At 26.8% G+C, this 28,000-nt stretch overlaps 3 protein-coding genes across 13 annotated transcripts; 1 reads left to right on the top strand and 2 right to left on the bottom strand.

Moving 5' to 3' along the window:
- Positions 1 to 702: 702 nt before the first annotated feature.
- On the top strand, positions 703 to 2,465 carry LOC119671942 (TIP41-like protein). Its single transcript, XM_038082842.1, has 5 exons — positions 703 to 888; positions 952 to 1,283; positions 1,339 to 1,558; positions 1,620 to 1,781; positions 2,281 to 2,465. Exons 1-5 carry the CDS (start codon positions 880 to 882, stop codon positions 2,368 to 2,370), a joined length of 813 nt encoding a protein of 270 aa, XP_037938770.1. The 5' UTR covers positions 703 to 879; the 3' UTR covers positions 2,371 to 2,465.
- Positions 2,466 to 2,908: 443 nt separating this feature from the next.
- LOC119670643 (annexin B10) lies at positions 2,909 to 6,252 on the bottom strand. 2 transcript variants are annotated; one of them, XM_038080984.1, is made up of 5 exons: positions 6,090 to 6,252; positions 5,252 to 5,960; positions 4,995 to 5,176; positions 4,875 to 4,877; positions 2,909 to 3,115 (listed from the first exon to the last, which is right to left on the bottom strand). In XM_038080984.1, the coding sequence occupies exons 1-5, from the start codon at positions 6,099 to 6,101 to the stop codon at positions 3,059 to 3,061; spliced, it is 963 nt and encodes a 320-aa protein (XP_037936912.1). In that variant the 5' UTR covers positions 6,102 to 6,252; the 3' UTR covers positions 2,909 to 3,058. The 2 variants fall into 2 exon arrangements, with proteins under 2 accessions (XP_037936912.1, XP_037936913.1); XM_038080985.1 differs by lacking the exon at positions 4,875 to 4,877.
- Positions 6,253 to 9,532: 3,280 nt separating this feature from the next.
- LOC119670645 (cytoplasmic dynein 1 intermediate chain-like) lies at positions 9,533 to 26,462 on the bottom strand. 10 transcript variants are annotated; one of them, XM_038080986.1, is made up of 11 exons: positions 26,426 to 26,462; positions 25,809 to 26,030; positions 25,412 to 25,743; positions 22,823 to 22,885; positions 21,898 to 21,918; positions 20,974 to 21,021; positions 11,952 to 12,107; positions 11,588 to 11,883; positions 11,053 to 11,518; positions 10,815 to 10,975; positions 9,533 to 9,997 (listed from the first exon to the last, which is right to left on the bottom strand). In XM_038080986.1, the coding sequence occupies exons 2-11, from the start codon at positions 25,961 to 25,963 to the stop codon at positions 9,644 to 9,646; spliced, it is 2,052 nt and encodes a 683-aa protein (XP_037936914.1). In that variant the 5' UTR covers positions 25,964 to 26,030; positions 26,426 to 26,462; the 3' UTR covers positions 9,533 to 9,643. The 10 variants fall into 10 exon arrangements, with proteins under 10 accessions (XP_037936914.1, XP_037936919.1, XP_037936916.1 ...); XM_038080991.1 differs by lacking the exon at positions 26,426 to 26,462 and having other exon boundaries at positions 25,412 to 25,539; positions 25,597 to 25,743; positions 25,809 to 25,963; XM_038080988.1 differs by lacking the exon at positions 26,426 to 26,462 and having other exon boundaries at positions 22,823 to 22,855; positions 25,809 to 25,963.
- Positions 26,463 to 28,000: the final 1,538 nt, after the last annotated feature.

Genomic DNA, 28,000 nt, shown 5'->3' on the forward strand with positions numbered 1-28,000 from the left:
TTTTATTGAATTTTTGTATACACCATTGTCCGCCAAACACATCTATATAATTATCTATCTATTCCTATATAATTATAAGAATTATATAATTATAAGAATACAGTTTATTTCTTTCTATTCTCATTTTTTATTTAACGAATTAAATGGATTTATAAAATGAAGCGTCTAGATCAAAAGTTTAAAAAAAGCGATTTTTAAGTAGTTTAGAAGCTAAGTTTAGAAGTTAAATCGTATCCATTATTGTATATTTTTCACTTTCTGTTTTTATTAAATAAAATCGATTTATGAATAGAAGTTGTTGAATGCAATATATCACATTTTTGTTTATAATTTCTTTTTGTTTTAAATTCTGTTTGACTCTCGGTTTAATTTTTTTTATTTACATATATAATTCTCGTTAATAATTGCTATATTAGAATGTTTCTGTGCAATATTTTCTAAATAAAGAGTTTTAATTTTTTAACTCACACATTTTTATATAGATTTTTTAGAATAAACACAAAATACTATACATTTATTCGTATAAATGCGATGAAATGTTTTAATATAATATAACAATATAATAATATGTTAAATAATAGTAGGTATAAATAAATGTCAAACTAAAAGCTTAAAAAAATTATAATAATACTGATTTAAATATTAATTTAAAAAGAATTATCAATAAGTATATCCTTTTTTCAAAACTTATAATGAAATTTTTATGTTAATACAAAAATTGTATGATGGCAACCCTTGTAACCACTTTATATCGTAATTGTTTTTTGCACAAAATTGTCAATATCTGAAATATCAAAATTTGCCAAATACTTTTTTGTATAATTAAAGATAAAGGTTTTGTGATTGGTTGTGTTCATATACAATAAGCAAACTTCAAGCATGATGGAGGTAAGTGTAAATTTTTGTTAAAAATCTAAAGAGTAATGATTGGAATTTGCTATTTACACTCAGGATATCGTCGTTAGAAACTTGCCGGTTGATAAGGAAAACCTTGCCTTTGAAGGTTGGAATATAGAATATGAGAAATCACACATATTAAAGAGCATGTGTAAAAATGGAAAAGATAAAACTTGCGAACGTGAGGATCCATGTGAATTATGCACATACAGCTATGCGTTAGAACTGCCTCATCTGCCTGACATGGTTTTTCATAAAAACAGACTAACATTATTGCATCAAAATGGTGCATTATTAGATTTTAATCCTATGGAAGCCTTACGGTTTGTAGATAATGGCAAACAGCCACTGCAAGTAGCTTGCGCCCAGGAATGGAAGGAAAGCAGGTAATGTCACTGAGTTAGTAAAAAAAATATTTAATAAATTTATTTGTGAAAACAGGCCAAATTGTCATATGGAAGAAAAGTTTAAACCTTTTGATTGGACGTTTACAACTACATATCAAGGCACAATGAATGAAAAAATTCGCACTGAACCAACTACTCAGCAATTGAATAAGTTCAAACTAATGCAACGTGAAAAAATACTTTTCTATCACGATTTAACGCTTTATGAGGATGAACTGCATGATCATGGCATTTCCTCATGCTCTGTTAAAATTGTATGTTTCCCTACTTTAGTTGGTAATTTCGTTTTAATAAAATTTTATTTATTATTTTTAGCGTGTGATGCCATCAGGATTTTATATTTTATTGAGACACTTTTTACGTGTCGATGATGTACTTATTAAAATGCATGATACTCGGTTTCATTATGAGATCGAAAATGATTATATATTTAAAGAATACACAAAACGAGAAGCTACTTACGATGAACTCAAAAGTGTAAGTAATTAATATTATTGGTTTTATTTCTATTAGAACCTTTCTATAACTTTTAAATAGCTTATTTTCGTCATAAGACGAGTCACTTTCGGCAAAGAAATGAACATTAAAAAAATATTAAAATAAAAATAATAGTACAATAACCCGTTACGTGGTTGGTGTGCAAGCCCATATATAGATCATAAGAGTTTTGAGCTTCCAATAGTGTAGGGTAGAGCCTAACTGAAGAAAAAGCCTAACTGAAGAGAAAGTATGTCTGCTGTTAAGGAAGTCGTGTCGAATTTTCATATCTGTAGCCTCGTTTTTACTCAGACGCAGTCAATAATAATAAATAGTAATACCATTGATTTTCGATTAAAATTACATTATCTAAAAACCCAAACTGATATATTTGTATTATTATATTATTGAGAACTCTAATAACAAAAATTATCTATTATTTAATAAAATAAATAAATTAATCTATTAATTTATTTTATGTTTTATTTTTTCTTTGCAGGTACCACCAGCATTATACACCATACCAAACGAAATAGAAAACTTCTTACCCATTAAAATGAAAGAATCATCTAAATTATTTTTTAAATAATAACACCTAGATTTGTGAATTAAATAAAATGAATTAGTTATTAAAACTTTTTAAAAAAGCAATATAATTCATGACTCTCAATAAAAACAAAATCAATGCAAAATTCTATAAAAAAAAAATAAAAACATATTATATATTATTTAAATTTTGTTTTCACTTAAATTAAAGTGTTAAATGAGTAGTATTTAAAATATTTTAACCTTGTAATTTAAAATTATTTTTTTCCGTATTATAATATGTAACAAATAACAAATATTACATACATATAAAGTTTTTTATAATTCAGTATTTTTATATTTATTATTTTATTATGATTGAATACTCGTTTGTTAAATATTAAAAAATATTGAAATATTATATATACACATATTTATAGGTTTGGTGATTTGGTTTATTTTTGTATTTAAAATTTTTAGTTATTCTTATTGAAATGTAATATAAAACAATTTTTTAGTTTTTTGAACATTTTACCATTCCTGTATTTTTTTTAATTATTTTTAACAAATAACAATTGCAATTATTTCAAATAATGCTTAATACTATTAATAATGTCAGTGCATATATATGTATATTTCATTTCATAAAATTTATAAAATTTTTCTATTTAAAATCGATCTCTTTTATTTGTAAAGGCCACTGAACCTATAGGTTTTCCATAGACGTTTAGCATGCTTAACTGCATATATACTTAAGCACCGCCTAGAAGTGCTGTTAATACGCGTTTATAGTCTCCGGAAGTCTCGGACTGAAAAAAAATAAATTATTACTAAACAAATTAAAAAAATAATATTAGAACATTTAGATGCTTAAATGAATTTGTGTAAAAATTAATTAATTATTCAATGCCATGAAATAATTTATTATATACAATCATATATATATATAATTTTGTTAATTGAATATTGCTTACATATATAGTGCATTTTTATTGCGAACTGTATGGCAATCTGCTATATTCAGATTACATAAATTAAAATTTGCGTATTCTCTTATTTTAAATGGTTAGAATTATTTGTTTATAAGGCAAATCTTTATTATGCATTTATAATATTTAAATTTAATTTTTTATATTTTGTTTTATTTTATTTAAATTAATATTTAATCACTATAGATACAAATTTATTTTGTAGGTATAGTAATCGATCCATTACTCATTAGTAATGAGTCATTCCTTCTATAAATCAATAACAAAAACATTAAATTAAAATTTTGTAAATTTAAAATATTGTAAATCAAATAATTCTAATTAAATTTAAAAAAACATAAGCCAAATAACCTACAATATAGTACTAGAAGATCTATGATCTGTGTCATATAGTCACTACTTATTCATGAGAAGATCTTACTCAAAACTTCTGTTAAGTTTTCATAGGAAGATAAAAAATAAATAAAACCGGATACCTTAGGATTGCAGGATTTATCCTACTTATAATATTCACAATAATTCACAAAGTGCTGCAGTAAACCATTAAATTTACCAAGGTTTTAAAACTTTGAGCTCATGAGACTGGTAGATATTTCAAATATAGATCTTGCAAAAAAAATTTATTTCAACAGCGCAGCTTAGTTTTAAAATATAGAAACTTATGTCCGCACTAGATATTTGGGGTTTTTACATTTAGTGTGTTTCTTTAGATCTTGTGTACGGATAGTGTTTAATACGTCGTATCACAATGGGTCATTTTCTGTACTTAGGATATAGTGATCTGATTGCTGCCAATCCGACATATGATAAAAATCCACTCCCGAAAAATATGTATGCAAAGCTTTATTTTAAAACTCAAACACTGAGGGATTATTTTGAACTGAAGCAGACCGACGGCAGGGTTAAATAAATATTTGGGTTCTATCACGCCTCTTTTAAAGGGTAAAGGTATAAAAATAGCAAAAACTGGTTTTATAGGGTATTTTGTTGTATACCCTATACCCAATAACTGGTACCTAACACAACAGGGCTATATGGAAACTGTTATACAATTTACAGTTTTAAAGTATTGTAGTATTCTTTCTATGTGTCTCCCGCTCTTTTACACATTTCTTAAGTTTTTTAAATGAGAGAACATCAACTTCTTTAAATTAATTAAAGAGTAAAAATAATACTGTACTGTAATATTCTTAATTGTCTTTTTCTTTCCATCTCTTTTTCTCATAGACATTTTCGAAGTACTGTAATATTCTTTCTTCTCTCTTCGTCTCTTTCTTTTTTTTGTCATTATAACTGTTATTAATAAAGTTGTTAAAATGAGAGCATATCAGTTGAGGTTTCTTTTAAATAGTGTTAAAATTGTAATACATATTAAAACTTAAAAAAATACTGTAATATTCTTTCTTCTCTTTCCCTATCTCTTTCCATTTTTCTCATAGAACATTATTTAATTTAATTTTTTAAAATGAGATAATACCGACTTTTTCAAATTAATCAAAGTGTCAATAATGCACTATATATGCATAATCGTAAAAATAAAAGTTCTAAAGTATAGAATACATTTTTTTCAAATACTTACATCCTATTAAAAGTGACAATCACCAACAACAATACATATGAAAATATTAAATAATGGAAGAAAATTTAAATCTATAAAAATGCACTTATTCAAAAAATAAAAGAAAAAATATATACTTACAGTAACAGCACTGAATAGTGTACGATTGTAGATACGTTCAAATTCATCCTTGATAGTACCCAAATCAATCTCCGAGCGACATACGATAATGCGCATCAACGTCTCATCATCAGTACCCATACCATCCATAGCATTATATAGACGATTTGCAAAGAAAGCAGCTGGAGACTGTACACATTCAACTATATATAATAGAAGATTTTTTATATTACTTGAGAAATTCTAAATAGATTTCTAAATAGATCACTTGTACTCACCTATGGCCATCATAGCTTCATGCATTTCACCATCCATTTCATGTTTTATAGCCTGTTCGATTGTCTGCCCCGATAGCTCTTTATATTCTTCAAAAATTAAACGTAATTGCGCAAAACTGGAATGTGCCATAATGCGATTAAAGACCTCTTCATCAGTACCGAATTTAGCTTCTCCTGCTTCATATAGCTCTGAAGCTAAATTTTTTGCTTTGTCAGCATCAACAACACCAATTGGATCACGCACACCAGTAATAATCAGCGTTAACAAACGTCGGAAGTATCCTGACGTTTCACTGCACATTTGTTCAGCCAATGGACGATCATATTTGTCTTCATACGCTGCTACGATTTCATGCATTTCCTCATTGGACTTGGTACATAATATTTCAACCAGAGTGCTTTCATTGGTGCCAACACCATCCATTGCAGCACGTAATTGCTCGCAAAGATATTCGACTGGTGGTGTCATTAATGCCACGATGACATCTTCGAACTTTCCTCCGAGTTCACTTTTTAAGTCATCGATGAGGTTGCGTTCGAATTCAGCCTCATAGCGCTGACGTATTTGCTGTCGTTGACTGTTGGTGCGCGCGGTTAGAATGTCAATGATTTCTTGCTCATCGGTGCCAAATCCCTTCATCGCACCGCGCAAAGCTTGACTATCGGCTGAAACATCAAACGGTGTAGAGGGCACAACTGTGGGAACGGGCTGTGGCGTTGATGACGCATTACACGTATTTATAAGAGGTAATAATAAAATCAATAAATTTATTCGTTCAGATTTAATGTCAAATTTTAATTTGAAGTAAAATTTTTGGAGTTAAATTTGGCTTCTTACCGTGTAATCCATTTTATGAAATTTAATTTATTTTTATTTTTTTTCTACGCTTCCAACCAAAACTGCTTAACTTTCTTTTAATTGCGAAAAATCTCAAAAATGCAACTCAAGCTCCGTAACTTTCGTTGTCTGCTCTCCAATCGTTTGACGTTAACTGCTCTTCGGTTGTTGTTTTCAGTTTGTTTTGGTTCAATTCTTCTGGAATTTCTTCATTATTAATGCATAAAAGCTTTCATATACACAATAGCAGAGCAGAGCCAATAGAGCTTTAATATCTTGATTTTAATTAAAAATGATTAAGTCAAAATAATTTGAGGTATTAAAATATGTTCAAAGATAAAAGAAATAATCTCATATATATGTATGTATGTATGTAAATTTATTCAAAAATGATAACCGGAAATATTGGATTAGGGAAGGAATGCTTTATATTTGCAGCCAAACTTATTATCTATTTTTAAGTCCAAATATATGCCGTCAAACTGCAGATTTGTAGTTACGAAAATATATTATAAACATTTATATTATATATATATACATATAAATACATTATACACATATATATTTTTTAAATTTATATTAAAATTACAATTTACAAGTTTAATATTAAGCAAGTTTATAAAAACGTTCATTTAACAGCTTTAACATAGTCCCTATGCAAGTCCTTAATATAATAAGCTCAATCCTATTTACTTACCTACTTACTTAATTGCTCACAATAACCTATTATTGAGTGTCGGCCTGACTCAGCACTTCTAGTCAGATGCCAATACTGTGTGCGCACCTTCCAAAATCTCGTACGTTAAGCCAAATGTGGGTTTTCTCAACTTGATCACTCCACTGAAGAAACGTTCCAATCTACGCCTACTTTCTACAATGATCGCTTTAAATAAGTTTTTCGCTGAAGCATCTTCATCCATACTTACGAGATCAACAACCCAGTGAAGTTAGCAACTTAACTTACTGAATGAAATCAATGTTATGATGAAGCTGGTATAGTTTTGTGGTACATTCGGATGTGGTAGTCATCACCAACTCATACAAGAACAAAGATCTTACAAAGAAATTTTCTTTCAAAAACTTTCAGTGCAGCTTTATTATTCTGTGATAGTGTTCATGCTTCTGCGTCACACAGACGTACTTGTAGAATGAGCAACCTATAGAGCTTAACTTTTGTCGATCGAAAGGCAGTCCGACATTCTAATTATCTACTGATTTCATAATACATTGGGTTTATACTTTTCTTGCCAGATTTATCTATGATTATGATATGACAACGATGATTAGTTCCTATTAGATTATCCATCATTTGGCGAACCAGATTGTTAGGGTCATCTGTGCTCTATTTCTATATTTCATCTTTTACTTCTCTATGGAACTGTATATGAATTACATATTAGGATACATTAACAATAATTCTGAGAACTTTTGTCTCGAAGCATTATGATAACTCATTTGTGAAGAAAAAATTAAAGACAGTTTTAAGACCTACAATAGATTGATAAGTTGAGTAGACCTATTCATATACATTTGTCTGTTCATATTTATAGAAAACTATGTTTTCGGCTATTAAGGCAAAAACGCTACTAGCACGGCTTTGATAACCACCAGATTTAAGCTGAGATAAGAATTCTAGTTATATTTTTTATAGAAGTTTTGCTTTATCTTATGCTGTTCCTTACCTTATGTGTTTACAACATAGTGGAGTATTGCGACTCATAGTTTTATTAAATTATGGGTGCCCCCAGTCGAAAGGGTAACATTTTTCCTCCGTGATAACCCTACCTGTACTTTCTTCCGTATTCCTTACAATATCAATATTTCTTTGGCTACAACAACAACAACCTGCAAATCTGTTGTGAAAGGAATAGGATACTAAGGATGATGGAGTTCTTAGCTAATTCTACCAGTAGAGCAAAGAACCGCGAACGCTGTAGAACTTTAATAAAAGGCATTGAGAATGTTTTCTATTAACCATTATTTGGTTATCGACGTGATAAATTATTTGCACTCAAGTATATGCTTCCTCATTCAAAACGTGTTATTCTCTTTCAGTTAGAGAGGCTATTCTATGATTGAGATTGTAATGTAGGCTAAAGATTACGAGGGCGGAAAATAAACTTTTTATTTTTCTACATAATCACTTTTTTTTTTGTTGGAATGGTTTGGTCGACTTCCTAACATTAGTCTCCCTCTTCAGCGAGACTTATTCCCCTTCGGAACCGCCTTCACATTACTTCGAGGAGGGTCTCTTTTATGTTGGCATTTTAAGCCACGCTCTGTTGATTTTCGATCTGCGTCCAGACCACCACATAATCTTCTTTTAGCTGGATACATTTAGTCCAACTGCAGGATACTAATTTTCTTATTCCCTCCAAGTAATAGGTTTTGCCCAAGCTCTCAAAATATGCGTTTGTTTCGGTAATGACTTCTTCATTCGATTCAAATCTCTTATCGCCCAGCCATTTCTTTAGGTTTGGAAACAGAAAATAGTCGCATGGGGCTAAATCTGGAGAATATGCTGGATGGGGTAGCAGTTCGTATCCCAATTCGTGGATTTTGGCCAGTAATGCTTAATCAGCACACGTAATTTACTTTTTGCCATTTTATTAAAAATTCATGAGGTTGTCTGCTTTGAACGGCTATCAAACACCAACTGAACGACGTAGCTTGCTCAAAATTAGAAAGTTTCCCACTGGTAGATTATAGCTGACGGCAGCACTGTTGCATTTGGAGTAACTGCGCGGGAAATTCAAAAAGTCACTGACTTATCAAACCGCCCTCGTATTAAATTAAATAAATTCGAACAGTTCACACAATATACTCTATAACATACAAAAGAAAATGCTATGCGATTTTCATAATACATTACGATTTATTATCGATATAGTTAATATCTTTATAATTTCTTACTGATATATTAATACATATATAATAAAATATTTTTTATATATAATATCCAATTTTTATTTTCATTCACATTCGTTTTTCTATAACAAAATCTTTTCGTTTTCATGCTGCAAGCGAAAATATTTCATACGTAAAAGTAACTTCACCTTCACAGTAGTTAAATCGCATACCGTTTAAATAATTTTCATATTTAAAACATAAATTAAATACAATATAATTTTTTTATAATTTCATTATTGCTTTCACCGATAATTATAAACATTAAACTTAAAATTATTATATGCTGCACTTTAAGTAACATTTAGTAAAAATTCATTAAAAAAAATTTAAAAAGAATATTTTAATTTGAGACATTAGTTCAAGACGTTTTTAAATATAAATATAAGTTAAACTTATTAAATAATACTATAAAAAGGAAAATAAAGGAAATATTAGTATTTAGAATAGTTACAAACAAATTTTTATTAACTATATATAAAAAAATTTACAATATTTATAAAGCAAGAAAAACATATACACGTTATATACTTATTTAACATGTGTTTATGTTTAGGTAAATTTATATTATTAGATTGGTGAAAGTATTTTAGTCTTTTATGAAAGCAAATTTCTTGCAATGCTAATCGCATTGAAGAATTAAGTATTTAAATTTCATCGGATTGATTCATTTTGAGCTCATTTAGCGTATCATTGAAACGCGACCATTCATCACGTGACGGTTGCGCCAAGTGCTCAGCCACATCGTATACATATAATTTACCCGCATCATCGCCTACAGTTAGATGCAGACCCGATGGAGTCCACGAAACGCGATTGAGCGCTGGCGCACCATCGACAGTTACTGATACTGTGGGTACTTCGGTATCTTGATTAAGATTCCATAAATCAAGTCGACCGCTACCATCAACAGCAGCGAACAAAGCCGGATGAATGGGTGACCAAGCAACATCCATAACATAATCAGAATTGTCTTCGAATGAGTAAAGTGGTTTAGTATCCTATAAGTTAATAAGAGAGAAATATTAATATACATATAAAATATATAAACATTCATTTAGGTGTTATAATATATGGTATACTTATTAGCCTAAAATGCTTAAACTTTTTTAATAACTTTTAAAATAAATACTTCATAATGAGATAGAATTACAAATTAAATATTGATGTAAGAGACTTAGAATTGGTTTACTTTAAGCTTTCTATTTAATTTCTATACAAATTAAGATATTAGCAATATCTTAATTGCAATTAAGATATTCCTAGTATTTTTTAGAAGCTATATTTTGACCATAATTATTAAAAATAGACCTCATCAACTCCCCAAATATTCTGTTTTTCTATAATTTTAAAATTATTAAATAATACTGTATTATATTTCATTTTATTCGATTCTACTCTACTTCATTAATTTCAAATTAAATTAATTTAATTCAATTCAATTCAAATAATTCCATTCAAATTAATAGCATTCTATTCTGTTTGTATTCTATTTCTATTCAATTCTATTTCTATTCTATTTATATTCAATTTTTTATTATTAATTATTTTTGCCGAAAGCTACGCTTTTTATGACAACAAATAAGCTATTTTTATAAGTTAGAAGAATTCGAACAACAAAGAAAAGACAAGAACAAAAATTTAGTCGCTGTTTCGAGCATTGCCAAATACTTGGCAAATAAATTTCAATTAATTAACAAATTAGTTAAATTTTTGTTCTTGTCTTTTCTTTGCTATACGAATCCTTATAATTTATATTCAATACTATTTATACTCAATTTATACTCAATTCTATTGCATTCTATAAGAACTTGTTACCTTTAATGACCACAGTTTAATTGTCCAGTCAATCGAAGAAGTTAGGAACAGATGACTAAAATCAGGAGAGGATTGATTATAATGCGTAGAAATGCCCGTAACTGGTCCTAAATGCTTTTCATATACTTCATTAACACCAGAACGTATGCCATGACGTGAAGCTTTAAGAAAATAACAACAACAAAAAATAAATAAATAAATAAAATCAAACTGAATAATAAATTTATTCGATACATACCCGAATAAACGTAACCATCTTCACTGCCCATAACTAAACTATTAATCTCAGTAGCTGGAAATGCCATACATGTAATAGCAATGGCTTTCGATTGCCTCTGTTGTAACTCTAAAGTATCCTGTGGTTGCGATAACATATCCAAACTCCAGGAACATAATTTTCCATCCGACGATATTGATATAACATTATGAGCATTTTGTGTGCCGACCATTTGTAAACAATATACCGGATGTGTGTGCGCAGTAGCACTAAGGGGTGTGCGTTGAATTGGTGTACGTTTCTGTACACGATTATCCCACAAAACTATCTGTCCAGAATATGTGCCACCGAGTATTAAATTAGGATTAAATTTGGCGAAACAGGTAGACATGACAGCACTTTGACAATGGAAAATATCTTCAGGAGTATGTTTCTTGAATTTAGTATTCCAAACCATAACAACACCATCAGGCTCATTGGGACTTTCCTAAATTTAAAATATATATAAAATATATAAAATAAATACTTTACTCATCTTAAATGTAAATATACGTACTTCATTATTATGATAAGATGCTACTACTAGCTCAGGAAAGTGAGTTGACCAGTCCATAGATGTGATGCAACGATTTTTCGACCAGCGATCATCATAGAATACACGATTCAGAGAGAGTCGTGCATGAGAACGCTCATCATTTCCATCCTCATTATCACCACCACCAATATAGTCCATATAAATATCTACATTTTCAGAGAGTGCACGCTCAATAACGCGCCCTGCACGTAATACAAACCTTTGGAAGTCTCCGGATAATATGATCATTTGTTTTTGTTCTTCTGACAGTTCCTTAACTGAAATTTATTATATATGTTTCCATATGAGTGACAGAGTCAATTCCTTAAATTTAATGAAAACTCACTTTCTTTCTTTTCCTCTTGTTCTTTTTTCTGTTCTAAGGGTGTTATAGCCGGTGCAACATCTTTTACAGTTGGCAGACCATGTGTTAAGTAACCAGGGGGTAGTTTCGATGAAAAACCATGATCCAAATGTGGTAGAGAGCTCTCTTCATCATCTCCTTGGGCATCAAATGCAAGCACTGTTTAAGGTATAAAACTAACACAGCTAGAGGAACATGACAATCGACAGAACAGGAACAAATTCTACTTCTTTGATTTTTGGTTTGTTTTCGTTTCGTTTTTGCATTTAATTTAATGTAATCGATTTTTAATTGGCTTTTTAAGTAAATTTACGACGAAAATTACAATTCCCTAACAGTACGAATACAGGGTGCGATAAAGCGGTGATACACTTAAAGTTTAATGCTGTAGTTCGGTATGACATTTAAGTAATGTTAATGATGATTTTGTGCGCTATTAAACGTGCGGGTAGTGCTTATATATATATAAGGAATGGACTTTAATATTCTGTAGAAGATATATTTCACATACAATTTTATAGTCATATGAAATAAATAGCGTTTTCTGAAGTCTTTTCAATACTATATATATCATAATGTCCAAAAGTAATATTGGAAAAACAAATGTTTTTTACATTTATAATGTTTAATACTGTAGGTGTATATTTTATATGTGTAGTAGGTATATTATTTAAAATTTATCATTGCAAACCTATAAATTATATTAGAATAAAAGAGATTAGAACAGATAACAGTATTTAGTTATATTATACTAGCTGTATTATAACACGGTTCTGGTCTTTCTATAAAGCAGAGCACTGTGACTATAGGAGATTTTTTATACTATTTGTGTGGTCAACCTCAGAGGCATATCTAGAAATGAGGGTATATATATGGGAATGATTTATATGAGAATGATATCAAAAGAAGGCAGGAGTTTCTAGAACTGATTAAAACCGTTCACTCAAAGACATTATGACCAGAAAGGTCCTTTACTACTTGAAAGAGTTGACATTTTCTTGTTGAGATGATTATTTATATAATGCATATCTATTTGAACTGGAGACATACTTGAATCATGTAATAGTGATGAAATATCGTTTATCATTAATTCAAATCTTGTGTTTAGATTAAACTCGAACAGTACTTAAAGTTGGTTCATTCATAAGTAAAGACTATACAGAATTGTAAGTAATTAATATTAATAATTAATACTATAATATTATAAGTAGTTAATAGTACTTCAGGAGTAAGATTTGACTTCTAAATAAAATTAAGATATGAAGTATTAAAAAGTGCTAATCAACTATATTTGTACTTTTTTTTTTATTATGAAAAGTTAAACCATACTTTTTGTAATGGTATATCTATGGTTGACCTTACTCAATGTTAAGGCCGCCTTTGATGACTTTTGCATTCATATTCTTCAAAACACTTGTGTTCCAATTTAAACGAGCTAACCATTGCATTTTATAATTTATGGCATGATTCAGAATACGATACTTCTGACTTAAATAATTTGCCGCTTAAAATTAAAATTCTAGAGAATTGGCCTAAGATTTGGACCCATTACATAGATATATATGCATATAAATATAAAAGCATGCTAACACTTTCAGGAGGTGACTATACAAGAAATCACTTTATTGCTTTAGTGGAGCAGATAGATAATGTCTGTTAGTAATAACGGACAGACATTTTAGAAACGAAAACCCTAAAGGAGATGTGTACCTTTTGACAAGTGTTGGGTACTGACAAAGCAGATAGGAACACTTTTATTTTTCACCTCTGACCCACAGCTACAACTGTTGTCGTTATTATTTTCTTATATCACAACCTGTCTTCAAGCATATTAAGAACTAAATTCATGTGTATGTATTAACTTATTTAATTATTGAGGTATGAAAAGAAAGACGGTATTTTTTATTTAAGTTGAAATTTTCGCGTCTATATTTTAGACATTTTTTGACATTGTGACGATGGAGTAAGACTCAATAGTGTGTGCAATTTATTTTCTGTTGTTATTTTATTAAACTTTTACTTATTACACCAAATGTGACGTAAACAATATAATATAGAAATCGATTTTTTAAGCAGTTTAATATTATGTTTATATTTTAAATATTGCGGACATCAATTAGCGTTAATTGCACAAGTGTTTACACTAAGGAGAGTCAATTAACGAACGGTGGAATTAAATAAAAAAGAAAAAATGGCATAATATCAAAAGTATAAAGTTGAATATATTTGAAATTATATTAATGCAATTAATTTAATAATTATTAATTTTATTTAAAATTTGCACAGTTTATTTTTTGCTTTTTTTTATGATTCGCTGTTATATTCTCCATTTGTTTTTTTTTTTATGCTTCCATATGTGGTGTCACAATGTAATGTTGTGAGGCATTATCTCTCAAAAGTGAAGTTCACTGATCTATTTTTCACAAGTGGTAACTAGTCTTTTGAAACGGACTTCTAATAGAAGAGCAGAAGGGAAGGAGAATATGATTATATCTTTTCAAGTTTGCTACATAGACAAATCTAAAAATCGAAAAATTAACCCATCAATGTAATTTCGGGCTTAGAAGCATTTTATTATAAAAGTAAATATGTTATATATTTAAGTGGAAATTTTAACTCATATATTTGTATTCCACATTTAATATTTATATTTTAAAGAGTTTTATTTTTTTTTTTTTTCATTTGGTTATAGATGGGTTTTTTTTCTATAATTTTTCATTTGATTTATTGCATTAACGGCAACTTAAATAAAAATACCTTATTTGGATTATATTGTATATATGATTATGATTAGAACATAAATTATTTTAATATGAAGCTGCAATTAGCAATAAATTAGCAAAATAATAATAGTGCAAAATGGTTAGCCACATTTATATATGTCGATCGTAAATTCATTACCGACTTCTAATAATGTTATACATATTTTATTAAATGCTTCTTAATTCTTTATAAAATATTTAATAATTAATATTAATAATGCAGTTAATTACCTTGTTTACACTGTGAAAGTTAAATTAGAAATGTTTTTAAGTAGAACGGGGAATAAGTAAATGCTGTTGTTTTTGCTTTAGATTACAGTAAAAACTCGTTTAACAAACATAGTCTGTATAATTTTCATATATAATATAATAATTAAATAAATAATTCTTAAGCAATTGCAATCAATATTTACAAATTCTGCCAACCAAACACCTGAACACTGCACAGCGTCGAATAAAGAAACATCCGTGTTTGTAAAAACGAGTTTTGACTGTATCACAGTTTTCATTGCTGGTATAGTAGAAAAACTGACATTATATGACATTACGCAAGTAGGTTATGTTATCTGCATTCACATGAGTGTAGGGCGTGTGTGTGTATTACTTTAGTGTAAATTTAGTATTTTTTATACTAATAGACAAGTGTAAATGTCATTTGATGTTTTGTGTAATGTGTGTATCCAAATGCACAAATATATAATTCAAAATGTACACAGATGATAACAATTTGTACATTTTTTTGTATTTTTTTTATTTTTTGAGTTCCTGTATTTATAAAAATTTACAGTAAAAATATTGGTTGTATCACAAGAATGAAATCATATTCACTAAAAGCCAATTTCAATGTATTTCATTAATGTTTGCTGTATTTATAATATATATATATATATATATATATATCTGACTTGTGGTGAAAGTGAAAAGTAAATCATATTAATAACTTGCAAATTTCTCCACCCAGTTTATATAAAAAAGTCTTTATTACTATATTATGTATATTTTATATTTAAACTTAAATTAATTATTGTTTCTCATTGCTTAAGTGCTAGACTTTAAAATAGGAAATAATAGTTCACATGTATTTGAGTATGTACGCTTGTTGGTGTATGTCGAGTGTCATGAGGTCCTGTTGTGGCACCAAATAGAGACGAGAGACCACACAAGCACCGACCAATGAATACAAAATTAGGAACACATAGCTTTTGCTTTTTTCTTTTCCAAATATTTGAAATTAATATAAATAAAACAAAACAAATGAAAAATGATTTATAATTAAAACTTTTAAACCATTTGGAGATAGTTTAAGAGACAATATTTTCTAAAGGATTTTTTTTTTATATATATATAAAGTCTTAAGGATATTTTTAAAAGTAAATATCAGTAAATAAACATATAAACATATTAAAACCTTATGCGAGCGTACGCTCTCACACACGTCAACACCAGGGTGCTTAAGAGTATCAAGCAATGTTAAATACTATACTAAATTCTAAAGAGCAAAGAAATACACTATTTTCTTGCAATTAATTGCGACGAAATGGTGTTCACACTTATTTCTGAAAAATTTGGATGTGGTGATTGCTCATCATCAAAAAATTGTAGGACTTATAGACACAGCTCAAGAAAAGTAAAACTATTAATAGATCACTGCTAATAGATCACTAAGGGCCATTTTGGTACTATGCTACACTGAGAGAAGAGGACTGCATTCAGTAAGTAAGTAAGTAAGAAAATGAAGATTAACCAAAATACTGTTTTAGACCATTCGCATAAAATTCACATTTTATTAGATAAAATTTGCATCTGCTAGTCCCTGTTGAAAGGAGCAAATTGAAACTTTCAAGCATTCAGCAATAGACGATGCAAAGTGGATTATATACCATAACATAATGTTGTACAAAAATGGTCTTTGTAATAAAAGGAAATGGTCTTTGTTTGTGGAAAACGGTACTGAAATTGGAATTAATGCCAAGAAAGTTTATACTGTGTATTTGCTAGACTTGTAAGTGCATCCTTCTTAAGGACCTAGAATTAACTAAACAGTAACAATATCAAAGAAAATGTTGAAAACAAATTTGTAAACTCAGACCGAAATTATTTAATTTTACTAGTTCATTCGTTACGGTAGGTTATGCACCCAGCGGTCTCAAAAAAAATAAGACCTTGGTTAGGAAGTTTTTATATATCCATTCTGACATTACTCCGTCAATTTATTATTTACTTTCATTTCAGTAATAGCCTCTTGGTAGCGTACGATTGATTTTAATAAAAGAGAGATGTAAAGAAGTTATCATTTATTCTCATTTTAGCAACTGTGTCTTACTGGCTTAATAATAGAGAGCTTTAGGGATGGCCCTGACCGAGAAAAGCTGGATGATTAAAAAAGGATTATATTTTAAATTAAAAAAAGTTCTAATTTTGACTAGGGTTAGGGTCGAAACTTCGCTATTCAAGTCACCTACATATTGTTTTACATATATATATAAATCTATATATATAAATATCCTTAAGACATTTTTATAATTACGAAAGGGTAAATGAATATTGAAATTTTTGATATAAGAGGAAAGGCACTTTAAACAGAAAAATAATAATTAAAAAAAAAAAAAAGATAAAAAGATAATTTGCCCCAAGAAATGATCCTATGCTTTAATGAAAGTTAATAGAGTTTTAATAGAATTAGTTTCAGTTTGTGTTACATAGTAGCGACTTTGGTGATATGAGTGAGTTGAGATACAAGATATTGCAAACGGTTAGATACAAAATTCAATCTTTTACCATAAAAATTAGTACATTTTGAGTAATTAATTTGTTTCTTTTTTTTTTCTTGGTCACCACTATGAAACTTGATTAATATTAGTATATTGATTAGTATAATATATATATAAAATAAATATATATACAAATGCAGAAACGTTTAAGATATGTATGAGCAACGTCACTTGGAATATGAAGTATTAGTTTTTAAGACATGCTTTTTTAATTTTGTTATTATATGTAGGTTTTATTTTAAAGCTTTTCATTTAAATTTAAAGTTTTTTTAAAATATTATTATTATACATAAAAATAATTTAATATTCTATATACCATAATATATTATTGCTTGAGGATTAGATTACGATATTTTAGGTTATAATTATAATTCCATATATATGATAAAAATATATGATATATATAGGTATATATATACTATATACGAATTTATTCAATTTTTTTTTATTATGAGTATTTGGTTTAATATTATTTTATTTTAAAATCTGCCTAGAGATCCAGTTCCTTTGAAACAGGTAGGGAACTAGTTCATTATTATTGTACTAAGTAGTTTTCTTTTAATTAAAAATTCTGAATTTTAGTAATTCAGTTGTATGTTCACTATAGAACTAAATTTTTAAAGTAAAATATTTTTTATACAATGAGCAATTTAAAAAAAGTCAAGTCTCCTGCGATACGATTTTACCTATGGTATTCATAATATAAACCAAATAGGAAACACTTTTATTGTCTTATAAAAAAAATTTTTAATCTTTTATAATTTTATTAAAAATTAGAATTTCAAATTATGTTTCGTTAAAGTATGATTTAACTAAATCATATCTTTTTAAACTACACCATAATGAACTATTGAATTAAAAGAACGAGTTTACTCATTGAAGATAAATAATTCGGTCATCCTAATGAAGGATTAAAACAAGTTAGCTTGAATTGGGAACGAGTTCGTTCGATGGAGATAAATAATGTGATCAGCTCAATTAATTATTGGATTAAAAGAATGAGTTAATTCGATTGAGCCAAATAATGTGAGGAGGAAGATGAAGATAAATAATTCGGTCACCTTAATGAAGGATTAAATTAAAGGAACGAGATAGCTCGATGGAGATAAATAATGTGATCATTATTGGATTAAAAGAATGAGTTAATTCGGTTTAGCTAGAGAATGTGATGAGTTCATATAACTATTGGACCAAAGAAATAAGTTACGTTGATGAATATAAATAATTTACTCACTTTAATAAATAATTAAATAAAAATAACGTGTTATCTCAGTGATCTTATTCAATGATCAATGATCTTATTACCTCAACTAACCATAGAAATTAAGTAACGAGTAAACTCGATGAATATGAATAATCGGATCGCCTTAATGAATTATTAAATATAAATAACTAGTAATAAATTCAATAAAGATTTATAAGCTGATCCCTTCAATAAATAATGGGTTAAATAAATAAAGCCAAGTAATCTGATATTCACTGAGTAAAATAGTGAGTTAACTATATTAACTATATTAATAGTGAGTTACTGCATTAATATAAAGATAAACTTTGATGTATCAAAATGAATTAAAATATTCGTTCATTTAAGGTATGTGATATATTTTGACTAGTAAAAAATGTTATCGATACTATTTAGTTATATGAAGCTTTCATAAGAATATTTAATAATGTATTAAAAAAAATGTAACAATTTGATTTGTTAAAGAAATATATTATTGACATTATGTTTATTTATACTAGTCACTAGTCAATGATACAAACAATGTGTTTGGATATGATCTTCCTATATAAACTGAAGAACATTTACTGCTTTACAGAAAATCTAGAAGAGCTCGCAATAGTGGTGAGGTAATGGAACCCTTTTGGCAACTAAGGAATTCACTCATAAGGAGAACAATAGAACTACATATCTACCTAAACAATATCTCTGATGATCAACTAATGTTTTACAACATCGATATATATTTTCTTCATAACTTTAATAAGTTTCTGAATATAGTAAGCGTATTTTACATATATATTATAGAATAGCCTTTCAGTTTTAACTCTTTCATGTGAAAGCAATAAATAAAAGAATAGTATATACAGCCAAAGCTTTAAGCAACTCTGCTCCATTAAGAATTAAGAACAAAAGTAGGAAATTAGTATGGAAAATGAAAACCGGGGACAAGCAACATGGCACAATACAGAGCGATATCGCTTTATGAGAATGTTCGTTTAACACAGTTTTAACTGCATAAATGATTGGAATGAAGATATATTACACAATAATTAATTAATTATAACAAGTTCTTTTAAACGGATACCAACGGGATCAGCAATTCAGTCTGGTTAAAAGAACGAAAATGAAAACTGGGGACTATCAATATTGCACGACTAGAAGGGATAACTGGTTACTATATTTTATCAATTTTTATTTCATAATAATTGAATTATAGTAAATATATACAAATATTTAAAGTAAATGATCAAAACTTTGTTTCTATGTTATAAGAATTATAATTATTATATACATATGTATATATATTTCTATGTTTTTAAATTTATGGGAGCATCTATTTAACAGACTTTTCGCTGAATAAATTTCGTACGCATAAAACTTCGTTTCTATGTATTTAGAAATATATTTATACATATTTCTATGTTTTTGGGTGTGCCACTATATAATAGATTTTTTGCTGTATAACTTTTGCATGCTTAACACTTCGTTTCTATGTATTTAGAAATATATTTATATATATATATATATATATTTCTATGTTTTTGGGTGTGCTACTATATAAGACTTTTCGGTGTATAACTTTTGCATGCTTAAAACTTTGTTTCTATGTATTTAGAAATATTCTTATAAATATGTATATATATTTCCACATTTCGGTGTCTTCATAAGGACTTCTATTTAACAGATTTTTCACTTTAGCATGCTTAAAACTTTATTTTTATGTTTTTAGAAATATATTTAAAAATATATATTTCTATGTTTTTGAATGTGCCTTTATGAGCGCCTCTACTTAATAGACTGTATAAATTTAGCATACTTTAAAGAAAATTAAGAACTTAAATTTAAATGAAAAGCTTTCTCAAGTAGTTAGAATACATGTGGTATATATAAATAGTATATAATAATAATAGTACTTAAAATTATTTAGCAACTCAAACCATAGACAATACACGGAAAATTATAATTGACAAATACAAAAACAATACAAAAGCGCAGTAAATGCCAGTTGAGAAAAGTGTTGCGTGGTTGTTTTCATTAATTTTTGTTTTTTTTTTTTGTTTTTAATTTTCCGAAATTTCACCTTCATAAGTTTGGTGAAAAACATTTTGAATTGTTTTATTTAATAAAAAAAAATAGAGTTAATTTTGATAAAGATCATTTTAAATAATATTCAAAATGAATTCAAACGTTCCTATTTTGCTTCATGTCGATTCCTTCTTCACTGTTCAATGGCAAAAGATACCTACCTGTGAATTCATCCTCCCATTCTAAACCCGGATTAAGATTGTACTCATCTTGAAAATAGAAAATAAATGAAGTTTTTTGTTGTTGTTTTTAACTAGCAAATTTAATGTCATAGATATTAGAAAAAAATTTGTTTTTAATGAAAATCAACTAATTTAGGAAATCCCCAATTTAACTTGCAAGCAATTTTTTTTTTAATTCTATTATAAAATTTTTTATAAAAATTATAAATTTTAATTTTTTTATGAATTTTTAAATAAAACAAATTTTATAGTTTAATAATAGAATAATAAGTGAACATGCAATATTCATTTTGCGATTGAGCATTAGAAACACACAATATTTATGTGAAACAATTTGAACAAATGTTTGCCAATGGGAGTAAATAGTCTCTGCTGTTTAACATCGTTATAAAATGTTTATATATATAAAATTATATTAATTAAAAAGAACTTATAATATAATTAAAATATAGTTAACTTAAAATATCATTATCAGTTATTATTAAATGTAATAATACGAATTCAATAATTATTTTTAAGATATAAACGAAAACCTACTTCTAGAAATTAAACTCTAGCAAAGAAGTAAAATTAACAAAATTAATAAATAATAATTATTAAAAAATATATATATTTACCAATTATAAAATGGGTGGAGAAGAGTGTGTTTTAATATTTACATAAAAAATTAAGAAAGTCACAACTAACTGAAGTGCTGACTTTTTGTTTTATTATAATATATATATTTAAAGAAAATAAAACGAAACAAAAAACAACTAAAAATTAAAGTAACATGAATTATACAATATAAAAAAATTATTTTATATTTTTTTTTTTTTTTTGAATTAATTACTAACAACTACGCTACACACAAAGAAACACAAAACATTTTCTTTGAAGCAAACAAGAAACAATTAAACTTACCATAATAGTCCGTTGCATGAGCTAGAAATAAAAACATAAAAATATATATTTAATTAGAAATATATTTCAAAAATTATATATTATAAAAGTAAACTAATAACTTTTTTATTATAATTATTAATTTTTAAATAATCGATTTGCCAAAACTGTTTGTTTAAATATTTTTATAATAATGAAAACATAAAAATATATATTTAATTAGATATATGACTTAATTATTATATATATTATAAAATTATAATTATATATTATATATATTATAAAATTATAATTATATATTATAAAATTATAATTATATATTATAAAATTAAATTAATAATTTTTTTTATTAGAAGTATTAGTTTTTTAATAATCGATTTGCAAAAACTGTTTGTTTAAATATTTTTATAATAATAAAACCATAAATAAATAAAAATATATAAATATATATTTAATTACAGATATGATTTAATTATTATATATATTATAAAATTATAATTATATATTATAAAAATAAATTAATAATTTTTTTTATTATATTATTAGTTTTTTAAATAATCAATTTGCAAAAATTGTTTGTTTTAAATATTTTTATAATATTAAAAATATAATAAAAAAAACATAAAAATATATATTTAATTACAGATATGATTTAATTATTATATATATTATAAAATTATAATTATATATTATAAAAATAAATTAATTTTTTTTTTATTATAAGTATTAGTTTTTAAATAATCGATTAGTTTTTTAAATAAACTGTTTATTTAAATATTTTTATAATAATAAAATATTAAATTATAATTTATTATTTTTTTTTTTATAAAACATTAAATAAATAAATTGCTCTTCAATATTATGTGCAGAATGTATGAAAGTTGCTAAAAATATTAATTATATATATTTTAGTCATTTTATTTATATTTTTTTAGTATATTAGTACCTTTACGTGGTCTCCACCAATCCTCCATATATCCTGACAGAGGTGAGGAATGGCAAGAAAGAACTAAATTTGTTATTTTATTACATTATAATTTTCAGTTAATTTTTAAAAATATTTTAACAATGATTAATGGATACTGAAACTATGGGGGAACAGCTTAAACAAGAGGGGGGACACTCGTTATAAATGTAGAAGATTGGAACTAATAAAACAATATTTTTTGTTTATATACATTGTATATACTATAATATGAATAATTAATACATTTATATGGTAAATACACAACAAAAATTGTTTTTAAAATAATTTCGGTTATTGAAAATTTATATAGAGTTTAATAATCAAAATAAATGTATTTGCAATATAAATTGTGTATTTTTATATATTATTATAATATATTGATTATGTTGTATGTATTGAAAAATTATTCAGAGTTTTAAAAATGTAAAATATTTTTTAATAATGCATTAACAGTTTAATTGTGTGCTTTCATAGGTTATATCATTAATATTGTGTGATTTGAAAATGTTACAGAAGTGTTTGAGTTTTATTATATGTATTATATATTTTATATCCATATACATATATATATTTTTTTTAAATAAAAATATGTAATAAATGTTAAAGAAATTATTTTTATGTAAAATGTTCTAATAAAATATTAAATCTGGCTAAGTAATAGCGACGATTCTAAGGTGTCACTTAGGACATTTTGATCTATTGTAGTACCACACAAAATTCGATGAGTTTAAAACCATTTGGAATTTTTAATAAAATTTAAGGTAGTGTTTTGAAAGAGACCTGGTAGCTAAGATTCTTTGGAAAGTAATTGCTTGATATGTTTAATCTACATCGCGTTGGAGCTATGCTTTGACAAAGCAGATTTGGCGCATCTAACATTTCTTCCTTATAGCATGGATATTATCTATTTAACAGTCTACTATAAGCCATCAGTAGACTCGCTTTAGACTTTAGACAGTAGACTTTATCGGACATCTGAATGAAATTACTAAATTTCTTTTTATTTAAGAAGGGCTAACATGAGTACAAATGTCGTAGATACATTTCGATTTGTGTTTAATTGTTCGTTATACAATAAGATAGTTTGATTGCATGACTACACTCCAAATGAAAATGTACTAACCTAACAAGCCTATAAGCTTGGCAAAGTTCCAAAATTTGCAGGAGGATAGCTCTGTCAGGTCAGTAGGGAAAGGGGATCCAAATATTTTGAATCCTTTTTTAACTAATAATGGACACTGACACATGAGGTGGAATATAGTTTTGTCCCCATTCGCAGACATCACCACTCAGACAAAAGTCATTATAGATTAAAACTCAGTCACATAGCTTGTCTTTGTAATACGCTGTGACCTGTCAGCACCGATACCGTAGTATCCACTAAATATAAGTCTAATTGTAAATTGGAATGAACTCAAGAATTTCAAAGCAGCTTGACTGTTTGATGATATAAATATATATCATTACTAAATTAGTTACCTAACTCAAGATTCACTTTTTTTAAAGCAATAACTGTTGATTATAAGAAAAACTATAATACACATTGTAAAATGTTTAGAAAATAAAATTTAATAATATAAACTTAAATAGTCAATAAAAAATAAAAATAAAGAATTTAAAAAACAATATATTTAGGTGGGATTTGAAAAAAAAAAACTTTGTAACAACATATAAGGTTAGTAGTTTGAAAGAACAAACCTATCTATAATTTTTCACTATTATAATGTAAATTTATTACTATGTAGTAGTAAAATTATATATATTTGAATTTCATATATATTAATTTAAGAATAAGAGGATATTTGTCTTTCTACAATGAAGATAAACAAAACATGCAATGAATAATAGATATAGTTTTGTTAAAATATCGGGGTTTCCTTTTAATTAAATTCAGTGAAATATTCATAAATAAGTTTAATTATGAGGTTTCCAAAAGTAGTGAACTACAACAACAAAAATTCTGTTTATATTATTTTAATTAATAATATACTCTCATCTTCAAATTTAGCAGAACACGAGCTCAGTCCTTGGTACTTACGTCTCATAAAATTATTTAAGATTTATTAAAGAAATAATTCCAAGACCACTGAAGGTGGGTATTTGGCCAACAGCTGTATGGTCAACCAAAAATTCAATTAATTAAAACAATATAAAAAGAATTTTTGTTGTTGTAATTCACTACTTTTTGAAAGAGTTATAGAAATTTCAGAAATTTTTCTTTTAAATAAGTTACGTAAATTATTTATATATAACTTTAATTATGTTAAATTAAAGAAATAGTTGAATTTAATAAGAATTATAGATTTCAGAAACTTTTCTTTTAATTAAATTAGGTAATTTATTTATATATATATAGAACTTTAATTATGTTAAAGATAGAAACATAGATAGATATAGTTGAATTTAATAAGAGTTATAGAAACATTCTTTGTAAAAGTAAAAATTGGATGAAAAGCATAGGTTAGACATATGACAAAAACACATTGAAGAAGCAATTAAACTGAAATAGCAACTAAATATTTATATATTTATATATACATAACTAAGCACTTAACAGAATATACCAACCATCACGTTCATGACCTCCAGTACTGTTGGTTTGTGTTTGCTTTGAGTAAACAAGCATCTCTTTAGGTGGAATGTTTGTGGCTTGCACATTATAGATGCTAAGATTAAGTGAATTTTTCTTGCTACCACTGTAAAAATAATTAATATAATATGCATTTACAAAATAGAAAACAAAAATTTCCCTCTTTACGCCATTCATATTGGTTTGCAGACTTGCATCCGGCGTTTGTGTATTTGAATTATCTGAAGTGATAGATGTGACAGAAGACAATGAAGATAATACTTCAGAAACAGGTGCTACACCCAAAGAGGACAACATTTCATCTAAGTCTCTGTAAAAAATTTATGGAACGTATTTTTTAAACTAGTTGTAAAAAATATATATTTTTAAACATACTTCCGTTGATCCTTATCAACACCAATACCACCGCCTATACGGCCAGCCGCTTCTTCCATATCTTTCATTTCTTTCTCACGTCGTCTACGGTCTTTCTCTTCACGTAAAGCAGCCAATTTGGCTTTTTTACGTTCCAACTCTGCTTTACGATCCATTTTGTTAGATGCGATTTTATTATAAAATCTTCCAATTGGTTTTTTACAATGGTTTTTATTTTATTATCTGTAAATATTAAAAAGAAAATAAACACTATAAACAATTATTTCTTGTAAAATTCTTTAAGCCAAATGAAAACTTATTATTCACTGTCAGAGTCAGCTTAGGCGCTGTCTCAGTTTTACCAATTTGATGATGTCACCAGTTCGCTTTAAGTTATTATATTTTTTGCTTAATATTTATGGTTATGCATTTACATATCAATAAAATAAACTTAAATATTTTTCGTTGCGATTAAATTTAATTTTTTTTAAATATTTTGCAAAAATTCGCAGCTACGTCAATAGCAAAAAAATCAATAATTTTCATTACGTATCGTGCATTCTTTTATATGTTTTATTAAGCGGATGTTTATGATTTAGTATTTAGCAAATTAAAAAAATAAAACTGCAGAGACAAACCTTAATATCTCTTAAAAGGATTTTATTTTAATATTACTTTATTTCTCTATTCAATAAAACATTTTTCACATCAATAACGCACAGTCGAAGGATAGAATACATTAATCATTTCGTTGAATGGCGACACCTAGCGCCAAATTAGGGGGCCAGGTAATGATTCACAATTATTTATTCACAATAGTTAAAGAATTCAACTTAAAAATTTGGAAGAGAAAAGAAAGAAACAATTTGTGGCATTTTTTCGTTAAAAACTCAAATTTATGAAGAATAATTTATTATTATTTATATAAGTACTTATTCACGAAACACATTTAATTGTTATTTTACACGTTTCTTTATGGATATACGAGCGCAACTACAAAAACATATATCAAAATAAAATTAAGATTTGCTATGTGAATAGGTTTCTAATGAAGCGAGCTAAATGTGTAAAATTACAATCAAGATTGCAATTACTTGTCTCATACAGACAATAAGTCTGTCCACGAGTTACTCGTTGTAACTTTGAATAACACTTTGTATACACAAGTACACCTGAGAGAGCGTAACATCCCTGTCAAAACTTGAAAATGTTACACAGATTTTATTGGTGCATTTTATTTAAACTAAAATTTGTGTTTCTGTGATGTATGAATCAGCTGTTTTTGTTTGAATTTTTGTATTGTTTATTTACGCGGCACTGTTGTTCTCACCATAAAGAGCGTAATTTATGCTTACTTACTTACTTGCTTATGCTTACTTACGCTCTCAGTTTGTACTTTACTTATGTTTTACTTGAGTTTTACTACGAGTAGCTTGTGGAACAGACCTAATATAAGATATGCATGAAATGGTATATTTAGTTTTAAAATCTTATATAAAATATTTCCATTTTTAATATATTGATTCTAATTTATATCACTTCTACTACTTCTCAATCCAATAGTATTTTTCTACTGATATCGTTAGACTAGTTAATTTACTTGAGATTGCTTGAAGTACTTGAATCTCAAGTAAATTAACTGGTCTAACAAAGCCAGTGGAAACGTCTATAATGCAGTTATTCAGTTGTGATAAGTTGGCTCGATTTTGTGGCTTTATCAAATATATTTAATCTAATTCAGCTTCTTTGTATTAACATTAGTTAGTGATTAGTTACGATACAAATAAATATATTTAAAATTTTAGTTCAATGTAACTATCACATTAGATGTTATGTATCTTATAATAATTTTAATAAATTGATTTTAATAGCAAAAAAGTAAACTGATATTTAATACAACAATGCATAAATAACTCATTCTTGCCATTGCTAAGGTAATGCCCTTAATATATAAATTATTATCTTTAAACTCTTACAATAAATAAACATTCTCTTACAGTAAATAAATTAAACCTTCAAAATATGTAACATAATTAGTTTCAGATCAATTATTCCAATGTCAATTTTTTTAAGTTTTTAATTTTTATAACATATTTACTTTCTTGATTGTTATTTATTTATTCAAACTTATTTGATATTGTTGCCATAGACATATTAAATATTGTGTTTATATTTTGTTGTCAAGTAAATTAAATAAAAACTTAATATTTAAT

The sequence above is a fragment of the Teleopsis dalmanni genome, chromosome 1, assembly GCF_002237135.1.
Source record: "Teleopsis dalmanni isolate 2A chromosome 1, ASM223713v2, whole genome shotgun sequence".
Lineage (NCBI taxonomy): Eukaryota > Metazoa > Arthropoda > Insecta > Diptera > Diopsidae > Teleopsis > Teleopsis dalmanni.

Bases quoted from the DNA above. Each gene is read 5' to 3' on its own strand.
- LOC119671942 (XM_038082842.1), top strand. The intron at 1,284-1,338 runs GTAATGTCACTG...TTGTGAAAACAG, and splicing joins CAGGAATGGAAGGAAAGCAG to GCCAAATTGTCATATGGAAG. The intron at 1,782-2,280 runs GTAAGTAATTAA...TTTTCTTTGCAG, and splicing joins CTTACGATGAACTCAAAAGT to GTACCACCAGCATTATACAC.
- LOC119670643 (XM_038080984.1), bottom strand. The intron at 5,177-5,251 runs GTGAGTACAAGT...TATTATATATAG, and splicing joins TGAAGCTATGATGGCCATAG to TTGAATGTGTACAGTCTCCA.
- LOC119670645 (XM_038080986.1), bottom strand. From the start codon at position 25,963: ATGGATCGTAAAGCAGAGTTGGAACGTAAAAAAGCCAAATTGGCTGCT. The intron at 11,884-11,951 runs GTGAGTTTTCAT...AATAAATTTCAG, and splicing joins ACAAGAGGAAAAGAAAGAAA to TTAAGGAACTGTCAGAAGAA. The intron at 10,976-11,052 runs GTATGTATCGAA...ATTTTCTTAAAG, and splicing joins AGATGGTTACGTTTATTCGG to CTTCACGTCATGGCATACGT.